General features: G+C 35.2%; 2 protein-coding genes across 13 annotated transcripts in view; both read right to left on the minus strand.

The window, feature by feature from the left end:
* Positions 1-811: 811 nt before the first annotated feature.
* On the minus strand, positions 812-16,449 carry si:ch1073-291c23.2 (uncharacterized protein LOC799862 homolog). The gene is made up of 7 exons (XM_058385080.1): positions 16,293-16,449; positions 14,164-14,282; positions 13,248-13,358; positions 3,583-3,639; positions 3,219-3,362; positions 2,344-2,457; positions 812-1,327 (listed from the first exon to the last, which is right to left on the minus strand). The coding sequence occupies exons 1-7, from the start codon at positions 16,417-16,419 to the stop codon at positions 1,289-1,291; spliced, it is 711 nt and encodes a 236-aa protein (XP_058241063.1). The 5' UTR covers positions 16,420-16,449; the 3' UTR covers positions 812-1,288.
* A 2,245-nt stretch (positions 16,450-18,694) lies between these two features.
* vit (vitrin) overlaps positions 18,695-23,657 on the minus strand; it is a 30,928-nt gene continuing 25,965 nt past the window's right edge. For all 12 annotated transcript variants that reach the window (XM_058384859.1, XM_058384857.1, XM_058384853.1 and 9 more), the window contains 3 exons: positions 22,760-22,986; positions 20,268-20,781; positions 18,695-19,766 (listed from right to left, as the gene is read on the minus strand). In XM_058384859.1, the coding sequence (XP_058240842.1) occupies positions 19,588-19,766; positions 20,268-20,781; positions 22,760-22,986 (920 nt within the window). In that variant the 3' untranslated portion in view covers positions 18,695-19,587. The remainder of the gene's footprint in view (positions 19,767-20,267; positions 20,782-22,759; positions 22,987-23,657) is intronic.

Raw genomic sequence — 23,657 nt, forward strand, 5'->3', positions numbered from 1 at the left:
AGCTAATTAGAAAGTTATGCTCATGCTAAGCAATGAGGAGGGGAACAGGAAGTGCATGTCAAGGGTTGAACTAAAACAATGGAAATTGTGACCTATGCAGGTGAGGAGGGATGATGTCTTGGGCTAGTGCTATATCAAGAATTAATAAAAGACTTTTCCCATAAATTTCTCTGCTACAAATCATACACTGGAACATCTTGTTATATTATGCAAATCATTATTTATATATTAGGTTGCTTATTATTTTTAACTAGATTGAGTGAACATGCCTGTTAACCTGATGGCTGTTGCAAATTGCTGATTAATTAAAACAGACCCATCTGCAGCTTTAATTTTACACCATTTCAATGTTGTTTTTTAATTAAATAAAAATATTAAATATTATAATAATATAATTTTATATTATAATATTATAATAATATAATATAATATTAAATATTTTACTTTCCCAAAGACAACCCGGACCTATATTGTATATTTCTTTACTGTAAAAATAGCCATAATGAAATGATCAAAATGTCATTTATAATATTCTGGTAAGGAGGAATATAGTCTTGGGCTGATGTTACATTAAGATGATTTAAACAGTTTTCCTTTTTCAATTATGATAAACATTATAGTCAAATAACTCATTCAGATATGGAATTATGAATAGCACAATACTTTTTTTGTCATAAAAACGGACTGAAAATGACGGACGGAAAATGATTGATTGCTTTGTTAAGAAGATAATTGATTATTATTCTAACGCTATTCTGTCTATTCTATTTATTTGATCATATATGGGATGGAAAAGCAAATGTACAATACATAGAATATACAAAAATGCATTTATTATACTTATTGGCTGTGTACAACAAACTTCATAGTTTTGTTAGGTTCATTTCATACAAAAGATTATTTGGCAATACACACTTCCATATGTGAATTAGTACAGTGTTTATGTGTAAGTTATATAGTGAAATGTCTCACATTTCATGCGTTCTTTTATTTTTATGCCAAAAAGTACAGAATGGTAATATATGAGTTTCCATCTTCGGCATTGCAAACGCTAGAACATAGAGAATCCATTCTAACAAGAGTTTTTCACAGTTATTATATCTAGCAATGATATACCGCGGCCTGAATGTCTCTGAGTAACAACTGAACCACTTTCAGTTTGGTCCCTGTTTACACTGTCACAAATAACCTGCTCATGCTGACAGCTACTTGATAGAATGAATTCTAATAAGAGATACGTATGGAAGACTAGCGTTTGGAGTTCACCCAAGGTTTCTCTAAAGAGGCTTCACTCTGCTGACGGTGGATAACGCATGACCACAAACATCTACAGAGAGCGAGAGAGAGAGAGAGAGAGAGAGAGAGAGAAAGATTAACTGATGCTGTCACACACAATATAGTATAATTACAGATTCACATTTTCAGCCCCAAATCTCATTGTGCTTCTTAATTTTTTAAACATTTGTAATGCTCCTCATTGTTCCTCATTGTGCTTCTTAATTTTTTAAACATTTGTAATGCTACATTTTTATGATTAAGCAATACTTAATACTTATTGTAATTTAGAACGTACAATACCCTGCCTTCACACTGCACAATGTTTCTTATTTTGTCTTCTGTTATTTTTGCACATTCTGATGCATTTCTACCTCATGATGTAGATGTATATATAAATAACGATCATGACCACCGGCCTAATATTGTGTTGGTCCCCCTTTTGCTGTCAAACCAGCCCTGACCCGTCATGCACTGTGTATTCTGACCTCTTTCTATCAGAACCAGCATTAACTTCTTCAGCAATTTGAGCAACAGTAGCTCGTCTGTTGGATCGGATCACGCAGGCCAGCCTTCTCTCCCCATGTGCATCAGTGAGACTTGACTGCCCATGACCCTGTCACCAGTTTACCACTGTTACTTCCTTGATCCACTTTTTGATAGACACTGACCACTGCAGACCGGGAACACCCCACAAGAGCTGCAGTTTTGGAGATGCTCTGATCCAGTCATCTAGCCATCACAATTTGGCCCTTGTCAAATTTATAACTAGTTACTCATACACTTACTTTTCCTCTGTTGGCTCACTTTGCATTTTGTAAATTGATAAAAAAACAATCAGTAATAAACAGTTCTTCACACCTGCCTAGCTTTAGCACAGTTATCTATCTATCTATCTATCTATCTATCTATCTATCTATCTATCTATCTATCTGAATAATATATATAGAGATATATAGATATATGTATAATCTTGTAGTAACTGCATTATCCACATTCTTCCGTAGCTAAGCTAAAGAACAGGATTAGATGGAGAGGTGACAGAAAATTAAGGAAGTTCCTCTTAACCTGTGTATTACTCGAGTGCAGTGCCAGACGAGCGAACACAGACATGGAGATGAGGATCACTCCTGCCACCAAGCTGTGGAATAGGAACACGGCTTCCATGCTGTAGAGCTGCATCTGATGAATGGGATCAGTGTTTAATTTCAATGATTAAAATTTCACCTGCTAAAGATTGTGCGGTAAAAATTTAATAATCATAATATAACATTTATTATGATTAAAAAATCCCTCTGTTTATTTGCAGAGGGATTTTTAATATTATATTAATATTAATAATAATATAACCATCATAATGGTTTACATACTATACCAGGAATTAAATAACCATGCTAAGGTGTTTCAGATAAGAGCAGTAGCTCAGGTTTATAAGCATATGCATCCCAATATGCAATAATGTTGGAGTGGAATGGTGTAATAACCTTTTCACCATTTTCTGAATCATGGTTTTCTGAATATCTCCATAGTAAATCATTTAAAATGACTTAGAGATCCCTTCTGGGTATCCAGGGGAGATCTGGAGATCATCCCAGCAACAGTAGGTGCAAGGGAGGAAGGTACCCTGAATGGGATGTCAGACCTCTGCAAGGCATCATATAACCTATTCTTAAAGTTATAGATGGATCTAGAGATCTATACTGATGTTCTGTAGATGAATCGATATTGTTTACATCTATAATATAATAACAGCCATGATTAAATCATTGAAATATCAGGTTCTGTTTTAGAAAAATATTTTTTTTGGCATAGAGTAATATAGAAGTAAAATGGAAACAACCAACAAAAATGCATAAGATTTGTTTTTTTTTAAAAGAAAACGTTCTTATCTACAAATGCATATCGTATTCTTAATCACAGGTCTTCTGTTGCTGATAACTTACATAATGTTCCACGGCCACGTCTGTGTCATTGTCGTAAAATCGATACATATAATGAGAGTATGAGGCTAAAGATTTGATGAAAATTATTACAGCAACTATAGTCCCCAGTATTGCGATGATACTAAAAGCAAGACTAATTGTGACCTGCAAGAGAAATAAAATCATATGAATAAACTTTTATTAAATGTATTACATTCATAATGAATGAAAATAATATTATTATACTGTACATTTATTAATTCGGAACATATTATTTAGTAATCGCAAAAAAAAAAATTGAATAGCAAAGTCATATATGGATAGGAAGAGATGTACCTACATATACATATATAAATATCATAAAAGTTTAAGTTAGAGCACTCACAATCTTTTTCGTGGTGTTGCGTTCTGACTGTATGTAGAGAATACCACAAATAAAGTACTGCAAAGCAGAAGATACACATTAGTATGACAAGATAAGCACTCAATTGAGTGTAATACTATCACAGAACTATTTTAAATTAAATGCATGATGAAAATGATCTCATTTATAATGTAGAGGCTGGATTTCATTCATCCTTAGAAACTTTACAAGCCAACAAAGCTCAGTGTGTTATAAGCATAAATGTGCTTTTCTGTCACGCTCTTTATAGATCCTCTTAAAATGTCCTTCCATCTATTTTTCATTGATGTATATGTCTGTACATATTATGCCTATGATAAATCTATGAATCTATGTTTACAAAACCATCCATATAAACACTGATAATATGCGGTTTATGCATGGACACAAATTTTAATGCCGCTACTGCAAGTGTACACATGTTTACGACCCTCTTACTGTCTACTAATCTCTTATTTACACAATGCTAATACAGTCTGTACTCTGGTCAGTGCTATTTTGTGTATCTTTCCTGTATTGTCTGTCTTGCACTGTTTGCACTAGGTTGCACTTGTTGCACTTTATGTGGCTAAAACAACTTACTCTTAGTCCTTAGATCTGTGTTGTTTTATGTAACTCTGTATTGTCTTATGTTTTATGTAGCTCTGTGTTGTTTTATGTTGCTCAGTGTTTTATGTAGCTCAGTGTTTTATGTAGCTCAGTATTTTATGTAGCTCTGTGTTGTTTTATGTAGCTCAGTATTTTATGTAGCTCTGTGTTGTTTTATGTTGCTCTGTGTTGTTTTATGTAGCTCTGTGTTTTATGTAGCTCTGTGTTGTTTTGTGTTTTATGTAGCTCTGTGATGTTTTATGTAGCTCTGTGTTGTTTTGTGTTTTATGTAGCTCTGTGATGTTTTATGTAGCTCTGTGTTGTTTTGTGTTTTATGTAGCTCTGTGATGTTTTATGTAGCTCTGTGTTGTTTTGTGTTTTATGTAGCTCTGTGTTGTTTTGTGTTTTATGTAGCTCTGTGTTGTTTTGTGTTTTATGTAGCTCTGTGTTGTTTTATGTTTTATGTAGCTCTGTGTTGTTTTATGTTTTATGTAGCTCTGTGTTGTTTTGTGTTTTATGTAGCTCTGTGTTGTTTTATGTTTTATGTAGCTCTGTGTTGTTTTGTGTTTTATGTAGCTCTGTGTTGTTTTGTGTTTTATGTAGCTCTGTGTTGTTTTGTGTTTTATGTAGCTCTGTGTTGTTTTATGTTTTATGTAGCTCTGTGTTGTTTTGTGTTTTATGTAGCTCTGTGTTGTTTTATGTTTTATGTAGCTCTGTGTTGTTTTGTGTTTTATGTAGCTCTGTGTTGTTTTGTGTTTTATGTAGCTCTGTGTTGTTTTGTGTTTTATGTAGCTCTGTGATGTTTTATGTAGCTCTGTGTTGTTTTGTGTTTTATGTAGCTCTGTGTTGTTTTGTGTTTTATGTAGCTCTGTGATGTTTTATGTAGCTCTGTGTTGTTTTGTGTTTTATGTAGCTCTGTGTTGTTTTGTGTTTTATGTAGCTCTGTGATGTTTTATGTAGCTCTGTGTTGTTTTGTGTTTTATGTAGCTCTGTGTTGTTTTGTGTTTTATGTAGCTCTGTGATGTTTTATGTAGCTCTGTGTTGTTTTGTGTTTTATGTAGCTCTGTGATGTTTTATGTAGCTCTGTGTTGTTTTGTGTTTTATGTAGCTCTGTGATGTTTTATGTAGCTCTGTGTTGTTTTGTGTTTTATGTAGCTCTGTGTTGTTTTGTGTTTTATGTAGCTCTGTGATGTTTTATGTAGCTCTGTGTTGTTTTGTGTTTTATGTAGCTCTGTGTTGTTTTATGTAGCTCTGTGTTGTTTTGTTTTATGTAGCTCTGTGTTGTTTTATGTAGCTCTGTGTTGTTTTGTTTTATGTAGCTCTGTGTTGTTTTATGTAGCTCTGTGTTGTTTTATGTTTTATGTAGCTCTGTGTTGTTTTATGTAGCTCTGTGTTGTTTTATGTAGCTCTGTGTTGTTTTGTTTTATGTAGCTCTGTGTTGTTTTGTTTTATGTAGCTCTGTGTTGTTTTGTGTTTTATGTAGCTCTGTGTTGTTTTGTGTTTTATGTAGCTCTGTGTTGTTTTGTTTTATGTAGCTCTGTGTTGTTTTGTTTTATGTAGCTCTGTGTTGTTTTGTGTTTTATGTAGCTCTGTGTTGTTTTGTGTTTTATGTAGCTCTGTGTTGTTTTGTTTTATGTAGCTCTGTGTTGTTTTTTATGTTTTTTTATGTTTTATGTAGCTCTGTGTTGTTTTATGTAGCTCTGTGTTTTATGTAGCTCTGTGTTGTTTTATGTAGCTCTGTGTTTTATATAGCTCTGTGTTGTTTTATGTAGCTCAGTGTTTTATGTAGCTCTGTGTTTTATATAGCTCAGTGTTTTATGTAGCTCTGTGTTGTTTTATGTAGCTCAGTATTTTATGTAGCTCTGTGTTTTATATAGCTCAGTGTTTTATGTAGCTCTGTGTTGTTTTATGTAGCTCAGTATTTTATGTAGCTCTGTGTTTTATATAGCTCAGTGTTTTATGTAGCTGTGTTGTTTTATGTAGCTCAGTGTTTTATGTAGCTCAGTGTTTTATGTAGCTCTGTGTTGTTTTATGTAGCTCAGTGTTTTATGTAGCTCTGTGTTTTATGTAGCTCAGTATTTTATGTAGCTCAGTGTTTTATGTAGCTCAGTATTTTATGTAGCTCTGTGTTTTATGTAGCTCTGTGTTTTATGTAGCTCAGTGTTTTATGTAGCTCTGTGTTTTATGTAGCTCAGTATTTTATGTAGCTCTGTGTTTTATGTAGCTCTGTGTTTTATGTAGCTCAGTGTTTTATGTAGCTCTGTGTTTTATGTAGCTCAGTGTTTTATGTAGCTCTGTGTTGTTTTATGTAGCTCAGTGTTTTATGTAGCTCTGTGTTGTTTTATGTAGCTCAGTGTTTTATGTAGCTCTGTGTTGTTTTATGTAGCTCAGTGTTTTATGTAGCTCTGTGTTTTATATAGCTCAGTGTTTTATGTAGCTCTGTGTTGTTTTATGTAGCTCAGTATTTTATGTAGCTCTGTGTTTTATATAGCTCAGTATTTTATATAGCTCTGTGTTGTTTTATGTAGCTCAGTGTTTTATGTAGCTCTGTGTTTTATATAGCTCAGTGTTTTATGTAGCTCTGTGTTGTTTTATGTAGCTCAGTATTTTATGTAGCTCTGTGTTTTATATAGCTCTGTGTTGTTTTATGTAGCTCAGTGTTGTTTTATGTAGCTCAGTGTTGTTTTATGTAGCTCAGTGTTTTATGTAGCTCAGTGTTTTATGTAGCTCTGTGTTGTTTTATGTAGCTCAGTGTTTTATGTAGCTCTGTGTTTTATATAGCTCAGTATTTTATGTAGCTCTGTGTTGTTTTATGTAGCTCAGTGTTTTATGTAGCTCTGTGTTTTATATAGCTCAGTGTTTTATGTAGCTCTGTGTTGTTTTATGTAGCTCTGTGTTGTTTTATGTAGCTCAGTATTTTATGTAGCTCTGTGTTGTTTTATGTTGCTCTGTGTTGTTTTATGTAGCTCTGTGTTTTATGTAGCTCTGTGTTGTTTTGTGTTTTATGTAGCTCTGTGATGTTTTATGTAGCTCTGTGTTGTTTTGTGTTTTATGTAGCTCTGTGTTGTTTTGTGTTTTATGTAGCTCTGTGATGTTTTATGTAGCTCTGTGTTGTTTTGTGTTTTATGTAGCTCTGTGTTGTTTTGTGTTTCATGTAGCTCTGTGTTGTTTTGTGTTTTATGTAGCTCTGTGTTGTTTTGTGTTTTATGTAGCTCTGTGTTGTTTTGTGTTTTATGTAGCTCTGTGTTGTTTTGTTTTATGTAGCTCTGTGTTGTTTTTTATGTTTTTTTATGTTTTATGTAGCTCTGTGTTGTTTTATGTAGCTCAGTATTTTATGTAGCTCTGTGTTGTTTTATGTTGCTCTGTGTTGTTTTATGTAGCTCTGTGTTTTATGTAGCTCTGTGTTGTTTTGTGTTTTATGTAGCTCTGTGATGTTTTATGTAGCTCTGTGTTGTTTTGTGTTTTATGTAGCTCTGTGTTGTTTTGTGTTTTATGTAGCTCTGTGATGTTTTATGTAGCTCTGTGTTGTTTTGTGTTTTATGTAGCTCTGTGATGTTTTATGTAGCTCTGTGTTGTTTTGTGTTTTATGTAGCTCTGTGTTGTTTTGTGTTTTATGTAGCTCTGTGTTGTTTTGTGTTTCATGTAGCTCTGTGTTGTTTTGTGTAGCTCTGTGTTGTTTTATGTAGCTATGTGTTGTTTTGTTTTATGTAGCTCTGTGTTGTTTTATGTAGCTCTGTGTTGTTTTGTTTTATGTAGCTCTGTGTTGTTTTATGTTTTATGTAGCTCTGTGTTGTTTTGTTTTATGTAGCTCTGTGTTGTTTTATGTAGCTCTGTGTTGTTTTATGTAGCTCTGTGTTGTTTTGTGTTTTATGTAGCTCTGTGTTGTTTTATGTAGCTCTGTGTTGTTTTATGTAGCTCTGTGTTGTTTTATGTAGCTCTGTGTTGTTTTGTGTTTTATGTAGCTCTGTGTTGTTTTGTGTTTTATGTAGCTCTGTGTTGTTTTATGTAGCTCTGTGTTGTTTTATGTTTTATGTAGCTCTGTGTTGTTTCATGTAGCTCTGTGTTGTTTTGTTTTATGTAGCTCTGTGTTGTTTTATGTAGCTCTGTGTTGTTTTGTGTTTTATGTAGCTCTGTGTTGTTTTGTGTTTCATGTAGCTCTGTGTTGTTTTGTGTAGCTCTGTGTTGTTTTATGTAGCTCTGTGTTGTTTTGTTTTATGTAGCTCTGTGTTGTTTTGTTTTATGTAGCTCTGTGTTGTTTATGTTTTTTTATGTTTTATGTAGCTCTGTGTTGTTTTGTTTTATGTAGCTCTGTGTTGTTTTTTATGTTTTTTTATGTTTTATGTAGCTCTGTGTTTTGTGTTTTATGTAGCTCTGTGTTGTTTTATGTAGCTCTGTGTTGTTTTATGTTTCATGTAGCTCTGTGTTGTTTTATGTTTTATGTAGCTCTGTGTTGTTTTGTTTTATGTAGCTCTGTGTTGTTTTGTGTTTTATGTAGCTCTGTGTTGTTTTATGTTTTATGTAGCTCTGTGTTGTTTTATGTAGCTCTGTGTTGTTTTGTTTTATGTAGCTCTGTGTTGTTTTGTTTTATGTAGCTCTGTGTTGTTTTTTATGTTTTTTTATGTTTTATGTAGCTCTGTGTTGTTTTGTGTTTTATGTAGCTCTGTGTTGTTTTGTGTTTTATGTAGCTCTGTGTTGTTTTATGTAGCTCTGTGTTGTTTTTTATGTTTTTTTATGTTTTATGTAGCTCTGTGTTGTTTTGTGTTTTATGTAGCTCTGTGTTGTTTTGTGTTTTATGTAGCTCTGTGTTGTTTTATGTAGCTCTGTGTTGTTTTATGTAGCTCTGTGTTGTTTTATGTATCTCTGTGTTGTTTTGTGTTTTATGTAGCTCTGTGTTGTTTTGTGTTTTATGTAGCTCTGTGTTGTTTTGTGTTTTATGTAGCTCTGTGTTGTTTTATGTAGCTCTGTGTTGTTTCATGTAGCTCTGTGTTGTTTTGTTTTATGTAGCTCTGTGTTGTTTTGTTTTATGTAGCTCTGTGTTGTTTTATGTAGCTCTGTGTTGTTTTGTGTTTTATGTAGCTCTGTGTTGTTTTATGTAGCTCTGTGTTGTTTTGTTTTATGTAGCTCTGTGTTGTTTTGTGTTTTATGTAGCTCTGTGTTGTTTTGTGTTTTATGTAGCTCTGTGTTGTTTTGTGTTTTATGTAGCTCTGTGTTGTTTTATGTTTTATGTAGCTCTGTGTTGTTTTATGTAGCTCTGTGTTGTTTTGTGTTTTATGTAGCTCTGTGTTGTTTTATGTAGCTCTGTGTTGTTTTATGTAGCTCTGTGTTGTTTTATGTTTCATGTAGCTCTGTGTTGTTTTATGTTTTATGTAGCTCTGTGTTGTTTTGTTTTATGTAGCTCTGTGTTGTTTTGTGTTTTATGTAGCTCTGTGATGTTTTGTGTTTTATGTAGCTCTGTGTTGTTTTGTGTTTTATGTAGCTCTGTGTTGTTTTGTGTTTTATGTAGCTCTGTTGTTTTATGTTTTATGTAGCTCTGTGTTGTTTTGTGTTTTATGTAGCTCTGTTGTTTTATGTTTTATGTAGCTCTGTGTTGTTTTGTGTTTTATGTAGCTCTGTGTTGTTTTGTGTTTTATGTAGCTCTGTTGTTTTATGTTTTATGTAGCTCTGTGTTGTTTTATGTTTTATGTAGCTCTGTGTTGTTTTGTGTTTTATGTAGCTCTGTTGTTTTATGTTTTATGTAGCTCTGTGTTGTTTTGTGTTTTATGTAGCTCTGTGTTGTTTTGTGTTTTATGTAGCTCTGTTGTTTTATGTTTTATGTAGCTCTGTGTTGTTTTGTGTTTTATGTAGCTCTGTTGTTTTATGTTTTATGTAGCTCTGTGTTGTTTTGTGTTTTATGTAGCTCTGTGTTGTTTTGTGTTTTATGTAGCTCTGTTGTTTTATGTTTTATGTAGCTCTGTGTTGTTTTATGTTTTATGTAGCTCTGTGTTGTTTTGTGTTTTATGTAGCTCTGTTGTTTTATGTTTTATGTAGCTCTGTGTTGTTTTGTGTTTTATGTAGCTCTGTGTTGTTTTGTGTTTTATGTAGCTCTGTGTTGTTTTATGTTTTATGTAGCTCTGTGTTGTTTTGTGTTTTATGTAGCTCTGTGTTGTTTTATGTTTTATGTAGCTCTGTGTTGTTTTATGTTTTATGTAGCTCTGTGTTGTTTTGTGTTTTATGTAGCTCTGTGTTGTTTTGTGTTTTATGTAGCTCTGTGTTGTTTTGTGTTTTATGTAGCTCTGTGTTGTTTTATGTTTTATGTAGCTCTGTGTTGTTTTGTGTTTTATGTAGCTCTGTGTTGTTTTATGTTTTATGTAGCTCTGTGTTGTTTTGTTTTATGTAGCTCTGTGTTGTTTTGTGTTTTATGTAGCTCTGTGTTGTTTTATGTAGCTATGTGTTGTTTTGTTTTATGTAGCTCTGTGTTGTTTTATGTAGCTCTGTGATGTTTTGTGTTTTATGTAGCTCTGTGTTGTATTGTGTTTTATGTAGCTCTGTGTTGTTTTATGTAGCTCTGTGTTGTTTTGTGTTTTATGTAGCTCTGTGTTGTTTTATGTAGCTCTGTGTTGTTTTGTGTTTTATGTAGCTCTGTGTTGTTTTGTGTTTTATGTAGCTCTGTGTTGTTTTGTGTTTTATGTAGCTCTGTGTTGTTTTATGTTTTATGTAGCTCTGTGTTGTTTTATGTTTTATGTAGCTCTGTGTTGTTTTGTGTTTTATGTAGCTCTGTGTTGTTTTGTGTTTTATGTAGCTCTGTGTTGTTTTGTGTTTTATGTAGCTCTGTGTTGTTTTATGTTTTATGTAGCTCTGTGTTGTTTTATGTTTTATGTAGCTCTGTGTTGTTTTGTGTTTTATGTAGCTCTGTGTTGTATTGTGTTTTATGTAGCTCTGTGTTGTTTTATGTAGCTCTGTGTTGTTTTGTGTTTTATGTAGCTCTGTGTTGTTTTATGTAGCTCTGTGTTGTTTTGTGTTTTATGTAGCTCTGTGTTGTTTTATGTAGCTCTGTGTTGTTTTGTGTTTTATGTAGCTCTGTGTTGTTTTATGTAGCTCTGTGTTGTTTTGTGTTTTATGTAGCTCTGTGTTGTTTTATGTAGCTCTGTGTTGTTTTGTGTTTTATGTAGCTCTGTGTTGTTTTATGTTTTATGTAGCTCTGTGTTGTTTTATGTTTTATGTAGCTCTGTGTTGTTTTGTGTTTTATGTAGCTCTGTGTTGTTTTATGTTTTATGTAGCTCTGTGTTGTTTTGTGTTTTATGTAGCTCTGTGTTGTTTTGTGTTTTATGTAGCTCTGTGTTGTTTTGTGTTTTATGTAGCTCTGTGTTGTTTTATGTTTTATGTAGCTCTGTGTTGTTTTGTGTTTTATGTAGCTCTGTGTTGTTTTATGTTTTATGTAGCTCTGTGTTGTTTTGTGTTTTATGTAGCTCTGTGTTGTTTTGTGTTTTATGTAGCTCTGTGTTGTTTTGTGTTTTATGTAGCTCTGTGATGTTTTATGTAGCTCTGTGTTGTTTTGTGTTTTATGTAGCTCTGTGTTGTTTTGTGTTTTATGTAGCTCTGTGATGTTTTATGTAGCTCTGTGTTGTTTTGTGTTTTATGTAGCTCTGTGATGTTTTATGTAGCTCTGTGTTGTTTTGTGTTTTATGTAGCTCTGTGATGTTTTATGTAGCTCTGTGTTGTTTTGTGTTTTATGTAGCTCTGTGTTGTTTTGTGTTTTATGTAGCTCTGTGTTGTTTTGTGTTTTATGTAGCTCTGTGTTGTTTTGTGTTTTATGTAGCTCTGTGTTGTTTTGTGTTTTATGTAGCTCTGTGTTGTTTTGTGTTTTATGTAGCTCTGTGTTGTTTTGTGTTTTATGTAGCTCTGTGTTGTTTTGTGTTTTATGTAGCTCTGTGTTGTTTTTTGTTTTATGTAGCTCTGTGTTGTTTTGTTTTATGTAGCTCTGTGTTGTTTTTTGTTTTATGTAGCTCTGTGTTGTTTTGTTTTATGTAGCTCTGTGTTGTTTTGTGTTTTATGTAGCTCTGTGTTGTTTTGTGTTTTATGTAGCTCTTTGTTGTTTTTTGTTTTATGTAGCTCTGTGTTGTTTTATGTAGCACCATGGTCCTCACTATGTACTGACTACATCAGCTATATATTATTGAAATGATAATAAAAGCGTCTTGACTTGATTTGATAAAATTATTTCATCCTGTCTAAAATAATGTTGTATTGTTTGTATCTGAGGTTGTCTATGTACAGATGGAAGTATTAATGCAGTTAAACCTAGCACTACATCTATATCATCTGGTTAAGCAGTTTATAAAGCACAGTTGGGCGTTATAAACTGGGTAAATCTATGGAAATTGTATGGAGCGTATGGAAAATGGGAATAATGCAGCAGTTAAATTGTTGAATCAGACATTTCACACATAAATCAGATAATATCTATTATACTATTATAATTATTATACTATTCTATAAATGAAATTAATTTTTCAGCAATCATCGTGCATCATGTTCAAGGGACAATCTGCAGACCTAAAAAAAGTACGATTACATTTGCACTAGTATATTTTTGTAGTAGTAGTATATATTTTATGATATATTCACTTAGTTATAAATTATTTTACAGATTTAACATGAGGAGAATCATGATTCACAGCTTCAGATGTGTGTTAATTTTTTTTAATTCAATTCAATTTTATTTGTGTAGCGCTTTTAACAATGGATAGAAGCTTTAATGGTATAAAACTTTAGAATACAAATTATATTGAGTTTACAATTTACATTTGTAAAATCTTTAATGAGCAATCCATAGGTGATATTGGCAAGGGAAAGCTCCCTAAGACAATTAATGCATTCATGTATACATTTTTATGGTATAGTAAATTCGTTATTTAATTAAAATGTTATTTACATTCTATTTTTAGTATATTTTTATTCATATTGATTCTTTTTTATGATGCAAACAGTCAATAAGGTGTTTTACTGCATATTATGTGAGGTTGTGTATATGACGTAAAATTTGATTTGGAATTTGTCACAAAGAAAAATAAAGTATTTACCAAGATGCCCAGCCAAAAGGGGCTATAGCTTTCTGCTGATGTTTCCAAATTGTCCCCTTTTAGAGGAATCCCAAACATGAACAGACACAAGCCGAGGAACAACAGGACAATCTTGTAGATAAGAAACACAGGAAAACATAATATAGGTCAAATCTGAAATGTGAAATTTTCCTGTATCATTTTTTAAGGTTGTATGACTTCCCAGAAGAGTTGAAGTTGTTATAGCTGCAAAGGGCGGGACAACTCCATATTACATTCATGTGCATGTAAAAGCAAACGTCCCAGTTTTGGTCTGGCTCACAGTCTCCACTCTAATTAATTCCAAAGGTGTTCTATTAGGTTGAGGTCAGGACTCTGTGCAGGCCAGTCACGTTTCTCCACACCAAACTCACTCATCCATGTCTTTATGGACCTTGCTTTGTGTACTGGTGTGCAGTCATGTTGGAACAGGAAGGGGTCATCCTCAAACTGTTCCCACAAAGTAGGGAGCATGAAATTGTCCAAAATGTCTAGGTACGCTGAAGCATTAAAAGTTCCTTTCACTGGACCTAAGTGGTCAAGCCCAACTGCTGAAAAGCAACACCTGAATTCAATGATGTGGAGGGGTGTCCCAACACTTTTGGCAATAAAGTGTATAATTCTGTCCACTTGGAGATTTGTTTATATGTCCTCGACAGAGTGAAAGTGTGTTATTTTGTACATTTACTGAAAATAAGAAAAGTTGAGCCCGAATAATTTTGTGCAAATAAGTTTATAGCTGGGATGTGGGTTTACTTGGTGAAGATGCATGATCTTAAGTCTTTAGGTGTAAAATTCAACAGAAATTTAATTATATTCCAATGAATTCTGTGTGTCCTGACCTTATGATGTTTGTATAGTTTAATCCAATCAGGATTGTGTGTGTTTTCTCACTCACCCCAACTGTTTTTGGCTCTCCTCTGAGGAAGCGGTGCAGGGGTTTAGAGCCACCGGCAGTTTGTGTGCTTGGCTTATCAATCGTCTGTGTGCCCTCCATACCTGCATTTGTGTCCATTTCTGTGAAGATATTGGTTAGAATAAGTTGAGTAGAAGATTTCAGCCTCTGAGCTATGGGTTGAAGTTGAGAAATGGTATGACAAGCAAAAAAAAACTGTTTGTGGAGAGTCTGCATGCCGAAGAAATGCTTACTGATGAGAGAGATCAGTGGAGAATCACCAGACTGGTCTGAGCTGACAGGAAGTATATAGTGACTCAAATAACTGTACAATCTGTATAGCCATAGTGAGCAGAAAAGCATAACAGCAGAAGACCATGTCAGGTTCCACACCTGTCCGCCAAGACCAAGAATCGGAGGCTATCATGAGCATTAACTTAGACACAAACTGGACAGTTGAAGATTAAATCCAGGTGATGTGATTATACTAATCTTCAACTGCCTGGTTTCTGTGAGTATGTGCCTATGATAGCATCAGATTCCTGTTCTTGGCTGAGAGGAGAGGAAGCCAATGAGGTCTTCTGCTGTTGTAATTCATCCACCTTTAATATCTTACTCATGCTGAGAAGCTTTTCTGCTCACCACAGTTGTAAAGAGTGATTATATAAGTTACCTCTTATAAATCTGGCCATTTTTCTCTGGTCTCTTTTATCGGCTTTTATTAACTAAAAGCTGTTCTGTGTGAAAATCCCAGGAAATCAGCAGTTTATGAAATACTCGAGCAAACCCATTTGGCAAGAACAACATTACCAGACTTTTTCTTCATTATGATGTTTGATGACACATTTAAGCTAAGTAGCTTCTTCCTTACAAAATCCAGATACTACATACTCAAGAAGACAGTGTCAGGAGTATCAAAGTATGTCAAAAGTAAAATAAATAAACAACTTTTAGGTTTTTCAGCATGTGACATGCGTTATCTATCTAATGTTAGCTGACTCACACTAACCATTTACTTTTCTATCCAGCCTGGATGTTTGCATTATTAATCCATGGGTCTGTAACTCGAGTGTACTTACATCTTAAGCATTAGTCTTTAGGAAAGCAGCAGAGACGTGATCTCCTGTACACACCAGTGGTGTATGCTGTACATAGCTTGTAATGATTTACTGTTGTTTGCTTATTTCTTGTTGGTTATCCGTAGAACGTTCTAGCTCAGGTAACATAACATTAGCTAGCTCGCAATGTTCACCTTTATATAAAGTTTTATTATATCTTAGTATTCATATTTAGAAGCTGAAGACCCATCTGAAGTGTTGCGAGGTTCTGACTTATTTGCAAGTGCAAGCCTCACTGGTTGACTGTCATTTGGAGTTGCATGAAGAATGATTTCACTTTCTTTTTCCCAGTAAAATCTAAAAATGCTTTATGATATAGAATTAGAATCAGAATGGTGAATTACTAGCTAAGTAGTAGTTTTCAGTAAATGTCCTATTTCCGCCCGATTTCATTACATTAAATTATATTTCCCATCCATTGGGTATTTCTCTCCTCCTCTAGGTGTATTAATATGTGCTTACTCTCAGACAGGTGAATACACGACATCTTTTCCATCTTCTGCATAGGCAAGTGAACATGTTGAAGAAGACACAGTGACCTAAAGTACTTTCTGGTGACCAAGGTCCAAAGGTGTCAGTGCTAATTTTTCTCACTCCCTGGTTCAGGAAGGCACAACTCATATCAGTAACTGTATATACCAGATCTTTCTGTTTTTAATACAATTATCCTTAATACAACTATTCCCGAGACTTACATTAATATAAGAAATTATGCAACTCATATTAAAAATTTTTGGCAATCTTGAAGATTCTTCCCCGCTTTTGATAAGTTGCTTTTGATGAAACATTCAAAAAGGAAAAGTTTATGACCACAAGATTTTCATGTTCATGCAAATGAGTTCAGTTTTCTGCTTCAGAGCTGTGCATGGATGTTCCTAACTTCTAAGTGACACTACAGACCTGACACTATACACGTTAACATTTAGAATCTAACACACCTCCACAATCACAATAAGAACATTCGGACTGCAGTGATATACGCTAACATTAGGAAGAAACCAAAATGTAACATACCTTCGACTGTCTGCGGGTGAGGTGCGTAGATTTTACAGTGTTTCACAACAGCAAAGAGGGGAGGAGGGAAAAGGGGGATGGTAGAAAGTGGGGTGAGTGGAGGACGAGGTGGAGCCTGAGACACCATGTTTGGAATTGTGCGTGTGTGTGTGTGAAAGAAAAAGAGAGTGTGTGTGAGTGTGCCATTCCAAAAGTTCACTGCAAATTCAGAAAAGGAGGAGCGCAGTAACCATTGACTATTGTGATATGTAAAAACTTTGCAAGAACATTAGAGTAGCACACATCAGACTAATCTAGAACACAGGAAATGGTGTAGGGTTTGGAAAGAGAGAGAGAGAAAGAGAGGGGGGGGGGAGCGAAGAAAGAGAGGGAAAGGGGAGAATGGAGGATGTAAACAAAACCACTGGAGTAGAGAAGCGACACGATACAGCTGGCTCTCACAGCCAAAGGCATTTATGATGGTTTAAGTTGATACAGATGTTGATTTCCAGATGTTCATCCCTGCGCTATGTGGAGCTCTAGGAATTAATGATAATATCATGTAATCGGAATGAAATGTTAATACGGTTAGGATTATACATTACCTTCAGTAAGCAACGGAGTATGCGAAAAATAAAACCATATACAGTTTTTTGTATGATTATGTAGAGCACACTGCTCAACCATGAAGACTGAATAAATAAAACACACAACTACTTAAAGACCCAAGAAGTGCTACATGTCCATTGCAACATTCTGGGTTCTAAAATCATTAAGAAATCAAGATGTTATTGCCTCAGTGTAACAGAGGAAATTGACTATCCCCCTCAACAGAGCTCTTTTTGTTCAGTGTAAATAACATTCCTCAAATTTCCTGGGAGCTTCTCCTCTGATCCCACCCAAGTGACTGCAAACAGCTGCAGAGGAAACTGTTCTTTTATTGACCCTATTATATGACTAGTTCATGAAGAGACTTGGCTAGTTGCTTTAGATTTGGATTTATTTGAATAAAATTGGAGCGTGGGGCTAAGCATTAGGGGATAAGGTTTTGAAGAAGAGAGCAGTGATGGATCTATGATCGACTCAGAACTGGACTTAGAACTGGACGTTATGTCTGATCATGTTTTAAAAATGTCAAACTGTTGACCGGGGCAAAATTAATGCAGGCTTCTCTTTTGTCTTAAAGACATTCTGCTTGGTATATCCAAATATAGAAGGATGTTATTCTAGATAGATAGATAGATAGATAGATAGATAGATAGATAGATAGATAGATAGATAGATAGATAGATAGATAGATAGATAGATAGATAGATAGATAGATAGATAGATAGATAGATAGATAGATAGATTATCTATCTTCTTATTATGATTATCTAGATAATTTTGGAATGTGACTGAGGAGTTTTATACCTTCACAGACATGTGAGCTTGGTGAACTGACATCAGACGCAGTCTGTGTTCAAGTACATCTGAAAGGTTTTCACTAAGGTTGAGGTCAGGGCTCAGTGCAGGACACTCAGGTTTCTTCCACACCAAATTCGGGCAAATCTTTATAGACATAGATTATAGACATAGATCTTGCTTTGTGCACAATAGCTTTGCTGGGACAGGTCTGGGCCTCTTAGCTCTGGTCAAGGTCACTCGTCAGTCCTCATGCTATAGCATACTAAGACATTGTAGAAAATGATGTGCTTGGTGAAGGTTTGGGAACGTATACATATGGGTGTGATGATCAGGTGTCTGTATACTTTTGGCCATATAGTGCACATTATGAACACCTATATTTATTACAAACACGTGAATATTCATGCAGTTATCTATTCAAGCAATCATGTGGCAGCAGGGTAATACATTTATCCATGTAGATGCTGGTCAAGAGCTTCAATTAATGGTCACAGGAGGAAAATATAAACTCAATAACTTTGAATGAATCTTTATCTGCCCAGTTTATGTCCAATGTAGCCTCACATTCCTCCCATTCCACCTTAAAGTCGGACATTTTGCATGCTCTGAGATGCTTTTCTGCTCGCTGTGGTAAGTCACTGCAGCCTTCCAGTAATCTTAAACCAGTCTAGTCTAGTCATTCTCCTCTGACCTCTTACCATAAACAAGGCATTCCACCTACAGAACCATTGCTCACTGGAATTATTTTTTGTTTTGTTTTTTCCCCGCAGATCATCAGTTTCTGAAATACCACAGTTAAAGTCAATGAGATACTAAATAGTTAATTAATATTAATGACCTATTCTGATGTGTGCATCAGCAATAAAGATTTATTAAACACTAAATCAATTTCTCAAAAATGTTAAATACTACTAAATGTCAGAACAAGTAAGAATTTATGACTACATTACAATCAGTTGCCATTTTTGGTGAAGGATCTAACAGTCAGTCTTAATATAATACTGTACACATGAGACTTGAATCAATATCATCTTTTATTAAAAACTGCATTAAAATAAGAATTTTTGCCACTTACATAGTCGAAAGCTATGGGTTCATTTTAATATGCATATGTACAAATAAAACAAATATTACAGAAGTTTAAAAATGAAACATCTTTAGTTGAAATATAACAAAAATTATATGGTATGCTTGAATTGCAAGGTTGAGAAATGTACGTTCACACAGATAAACTGAGAAATGTTAGAATTCATCATTCTTCTCGCAACCGAAAATTGATTTTAGTCGAAACTGGGTTGATGTGCTGCAGCTCCGCTTTAACATGCATTACGTTTTTTTAATCCAGCTGCACTGACCACAAGAACATGTGAAAGAGCCACGCATAATACAAAAATACAAAAACTTTCAAAAACCCATACTTACATTTTAAACCTTAGATCTTATCATTGTACCAAATTTATTACAAGAAACTTGTACTTAGGCGAATTGTTTGCAGGAAATATCTAGCATTTTTCTCTATGTATATAAAGCTAGAAAATCTTTTGTTGTATACCTTTATCGTAGAGGTGTAGTAGTTATATTAGTACCATGTTATTTAAATATATAATCTATGATATGTTATCATCCAGCAACCAAGTTCTCACACCCCTTCGCATCTAGACAACTTCGTTGATGCACGGATTCATTCAAAATATATACTTTAACATCAAAGCTTGCTATTCAAGCCCTGTGCCAAATCTCTGTGCTATAAAAAGCTCCAAAAAACACTGGAACCCGTCCAAATCTTCTCTTAATAATGACAATAATAAGGCCTTATGGGTGTATAAACCTACTGCAGGCATCATCATACATTACATCTGGTAGAATTCAGGCTTCTAGATGATCCAAACCCGTTAAGTCCATGTCTGGCTTAGTTCCGTGGTTGAGAGTTAAACTCGTGGCAGATGTTGTGTATGATCTTCGGCACATACTTGTAAAGGTTGTCGAACTCATCCACAAAGAAGGAGTGATCTTTGTCTGGGTCTGTGGCAATGTATTCGAGCTCATCCTGTGCAGCCCAGGCAATGCCGATGGAGTAGGCAATCACACCTGATCGAAGAGTTACGACATGTTTAACGTTTAGTTAATGTTAAGAAAAGCATATGTGGGCTTGATATGTGCGAATACTTGATAATAGCAACGAAAATGAACCAAGTCAGACATACCGTGCCATATCTTTTGCAAATATAAGAGCTGATAGAAATTTCTTTTGCAGTGCCATGAACATTTTTTAATTAAAGAATCTTCCAGTTTCTACAGAATGGGGTGAAATTTCTACCGCTGGGTGTTTACTTAATAAATTAATTTATATTAATTAATTTTATAATATATTTTTAGACATTTATATTCTTTTTATATTCAATTTTAATAAATTAATATATATTAAATTAATTTATCATTTAAAAAAAATAAAACTTCCAGCTTACACCATGCCAACTATAGGATTAATTTATGGATAGCTGTAACACAGTCGGGAATTAAGGAATCTTGACTAACGTAAAATTAGGGAATCTTGTCTAACCCAGAGTATGTTTTTTGGGAAAAACTTACCTGAGCGATGCACTGCCAGAGCAGGTGCACGTACATCATCGTAGGAGCGCCCGTCCGTAATGACAATCATGATCTTACGCTTGTTCGGCTTGGACTTGCTGAAGAGCTTCTCAGCAGCATAAGTGATGGCAGCACCCGTACTTGTTCCACCACTCCAGTAATTAATGCGACGAATGGCATTTAGGACATCAGCCTTGGTGTTATGCTGGCCAAAGGCAAACTCGAGTCGCTGCTCATAAGTGTACTGCACAGCACCAATGCGTGTATCCGTGTCAGAGATCTCGAACTCTCGAGTCACGTTGGCCACGAACTGCAGCACCGTACGGAAGTTGCCGGTACCTACGCTGCTTGAGCCGTCAATGACGAAGGCAATGTCATTGGCATTCAGGCATGTCTTACTGCACACGAGCCGGTCTGTGTCACACACACGTTTCACCAGAGGCTGTGCTGCCTTACGCAGAGCAAACCAGCTGCTCACTGGCAGAGAGAAGAAGCCGTTGGTCCTGCACACAGCCTGGTAGAATAGATTTACACACAAAAATAATGACTTTCGCAATTTATGGAGTAATAAAAATGATGAATATTGTGACTTTTAAAGACAAAGTGCACTTTAAAATGTATACAGCTGGAAAATCCTACTGTGTTTAAAATGATAGATAGAGATGCTTTAAAAAGTGTACACCAAGAAAAAACACAAGAGGACGAAAATACGGTACTTATTTGAGATTTTATGATCATACTGGACTCCACTAGATCCCTGAAGGTATGCTGTGGTATCTGTCACCAAGATGTTAGCAGCAGATCCTTTAAGGGTACGTTTGATAGATACTGACCACTGCAGACCGGGAACACCCCACAAGAGCTCTGATCCGGTCGTCTAGCCATCACAATTTGGCCCTTCGTCAAACTCGCTCAAATCCTTACACTTACCCATTTTTTCTGCTTCTAACACATCAACTTTGAGGACAAAATGTTCACTTGCTACGTAATATATCCCACCCACTAACAGGTGCCATGATGAGGAGATCATCAGTGTTATTCACTTCACCTGTCAGTGATCATAATGTTATGCCTGATCAGTGTATATGAATGTAGATGTATCCTCTCATATAAATAAATCTATCAATCTATCTATCTACTATAATATAATTTTGGAAATGCCTCATGTCTCTTCAAAGCTAGCAAAATGCTAAGATGTTAGCTTATATTTCTCACAAGTAGAGAGTAGATTAGATCTTACTGTAGACTGTTTATATCATAAGACAGCATTTGTTTTTTTATATATAAAAGTATCCAAATCTGCCAAAAGATACCATAACACGTTCATTTGTAACATAAGCTAAATCCATTAGCTGGCTAGCTAACGGTTACATTGTACAATCCCCAAAATGAACTACAGTCCCCATAACCTGCTTCACAGACTACAGAATTAGCCGTCCACCAAGAACAGCCTGAAATACAACACCCAACTTATACACAAATCACACACACATGGACTCACACAGTAAACAGACAAGCTATAGTCTCTAACTCTAACATTGTGGACTATCAAGTCATGTTTTTCTTATTAAGTGGACAGTAATGCAGTGTATGCAGAGTTAAAAACCCTAGCAAAACTGCTGTTCCTGATACACTCCTACAGCACAACACACACTCCTGCTGGGCTGAGGATCACTGCTGGGTTGAGAATGGCTCAAATATAATCTGGTCAGCAGTCGTGTGGTGATCCATTGCCACTGAAGTGCACTTACTGTTCTTATTATTATTATAATTGCACTACTTGCTACCTTATAAAATATCTAGGGAATGTAGCTACACATTAGGTCTATGACTATATATATAACATTTATGATCAGATGTTTATGGGCACCTGGCCATCACAACCCCATGTACTTTCGGAACATCATATTCAATCTCTTTTCTATTCTACTTCTTGGAAGGCTTTCCACTAGATTTAGGAGTGTGTCTGTGGGGATTTGTGCCCATTCAGCCACAAAAGTATTAGTGAGGTCAGGGCTTGGTGCACGACACTCAAGTTCTTTCATAACAACAATGGGGGTGTGTGATGACTTCATGGATCTACAGTTGCAGTATCATACTGGAAAATGTATAAGCCCCTTAGTTCCAGGGAAGAGATATTTACAGCAAACACAGACATCCTTTGTGGTGGGTGTGATGGTTTGCTGTCCAAAAACTTCGACAGTGTTATATACGTTTTATACAAATGCATATAAAGATATCAGTAGGAGTCACACTATTGTTTTTGTTTTTGAAAACTTGCCCGAAATATTTATAGGGAATCTGGTTCAGACCTGGAGTGTGCACCAGGACTGGCAAACTGCAGGACAAAACTAGTTTTGTGTCCTACAGTAGTTTTAGTTTAGAAATTCTTGTTCTCTGGTTGAGAACAATGATGAGCTGATCTAGCTAAGATGTTTTCAGGTTTAAATCTGAATACAGACATAGACATCATTAATAGAGATGTAGATTACCTTGTCCACAAAATTGGCCTCAACCACATTGTGCTTTTCGCTATCATCTGGGCCCTCAATGGTCACAAAAAAGATGTTGATGCCAGATTCCCTTGCCAGTCTTGAAGCCTCCTCCACTTTGTCTGTAGGCCAGCCATCCACCAGCACCACAGCAACATTGGGTGCCCCACCTCGGTTTCCATTAGCATCACTGAAGAAATGCTTGTTGATGTAAGAGAGGGCTTTCCCTAAATCACCACAAGGAGGCAGCAAAGTCCCAGTCAATATAGTTTCATACAGAATACACAGACCTTCTGTTTCAAATCTGGTCACAGTATGGAGGTTCTTGTGTTTGTTTCTTTGTGTGTGTTTTTTAAAGGTCCATAGCTCTGGAAAAATGAACTCAAACAGAGAGGGAACATACTATAAAAATATTATATTTCACAGTAAGAAATTAGAATTAGAGAAGATTCTGAAGTAATGAAAGGTTTGTGAGAAATCTTCTTTCATTTAGAGGATATGTCTAATATCTTCATCTTCAGTAGCCACTATTATGATCAGCTGATGAGCCTATCCTATGATGATGAGGCAGGAAGATACTCTGAATGGGATACCAGTCCATCACAGGACATCATGCACATGCATTCACACAAACATTTGCACCTAGGGGTAATTTAGAGTAGCCAATCCATCTACTGGGGATGGACAGTGGCTTAGTGGTTAGTTTGCCTCAGACCATCATGGTTTGGGGTTCAATTCCTGCCTCCACCCTTTGTGTGTGGAGTTTTCAAATTCTCCAAATCAATACTGTTTCTCTAAATCTCTAAATTGAGTGTGTGTAATCGTACCCTGTTATAGGCTGGCACCTTGTTCACGCATAGACTCCTAGTACCAAGCATATTCTTATGACACTTATAAG

This window comes from Hemibagrus wyckioides, linkage group LG29 (genome assembly GCF_019097595.1).
Source record: "Hemibagrus wyckioides isolate EC202008001 linkage group LG29, SWU_Hwy_1.0, whole genome shotgun sequence".
NCBI lineage: Eukaryota > Metazoa > Chordata > Actinopteri > Siluriformes > Bagridae > Hemibagrus > Hemibagrus wyckioides.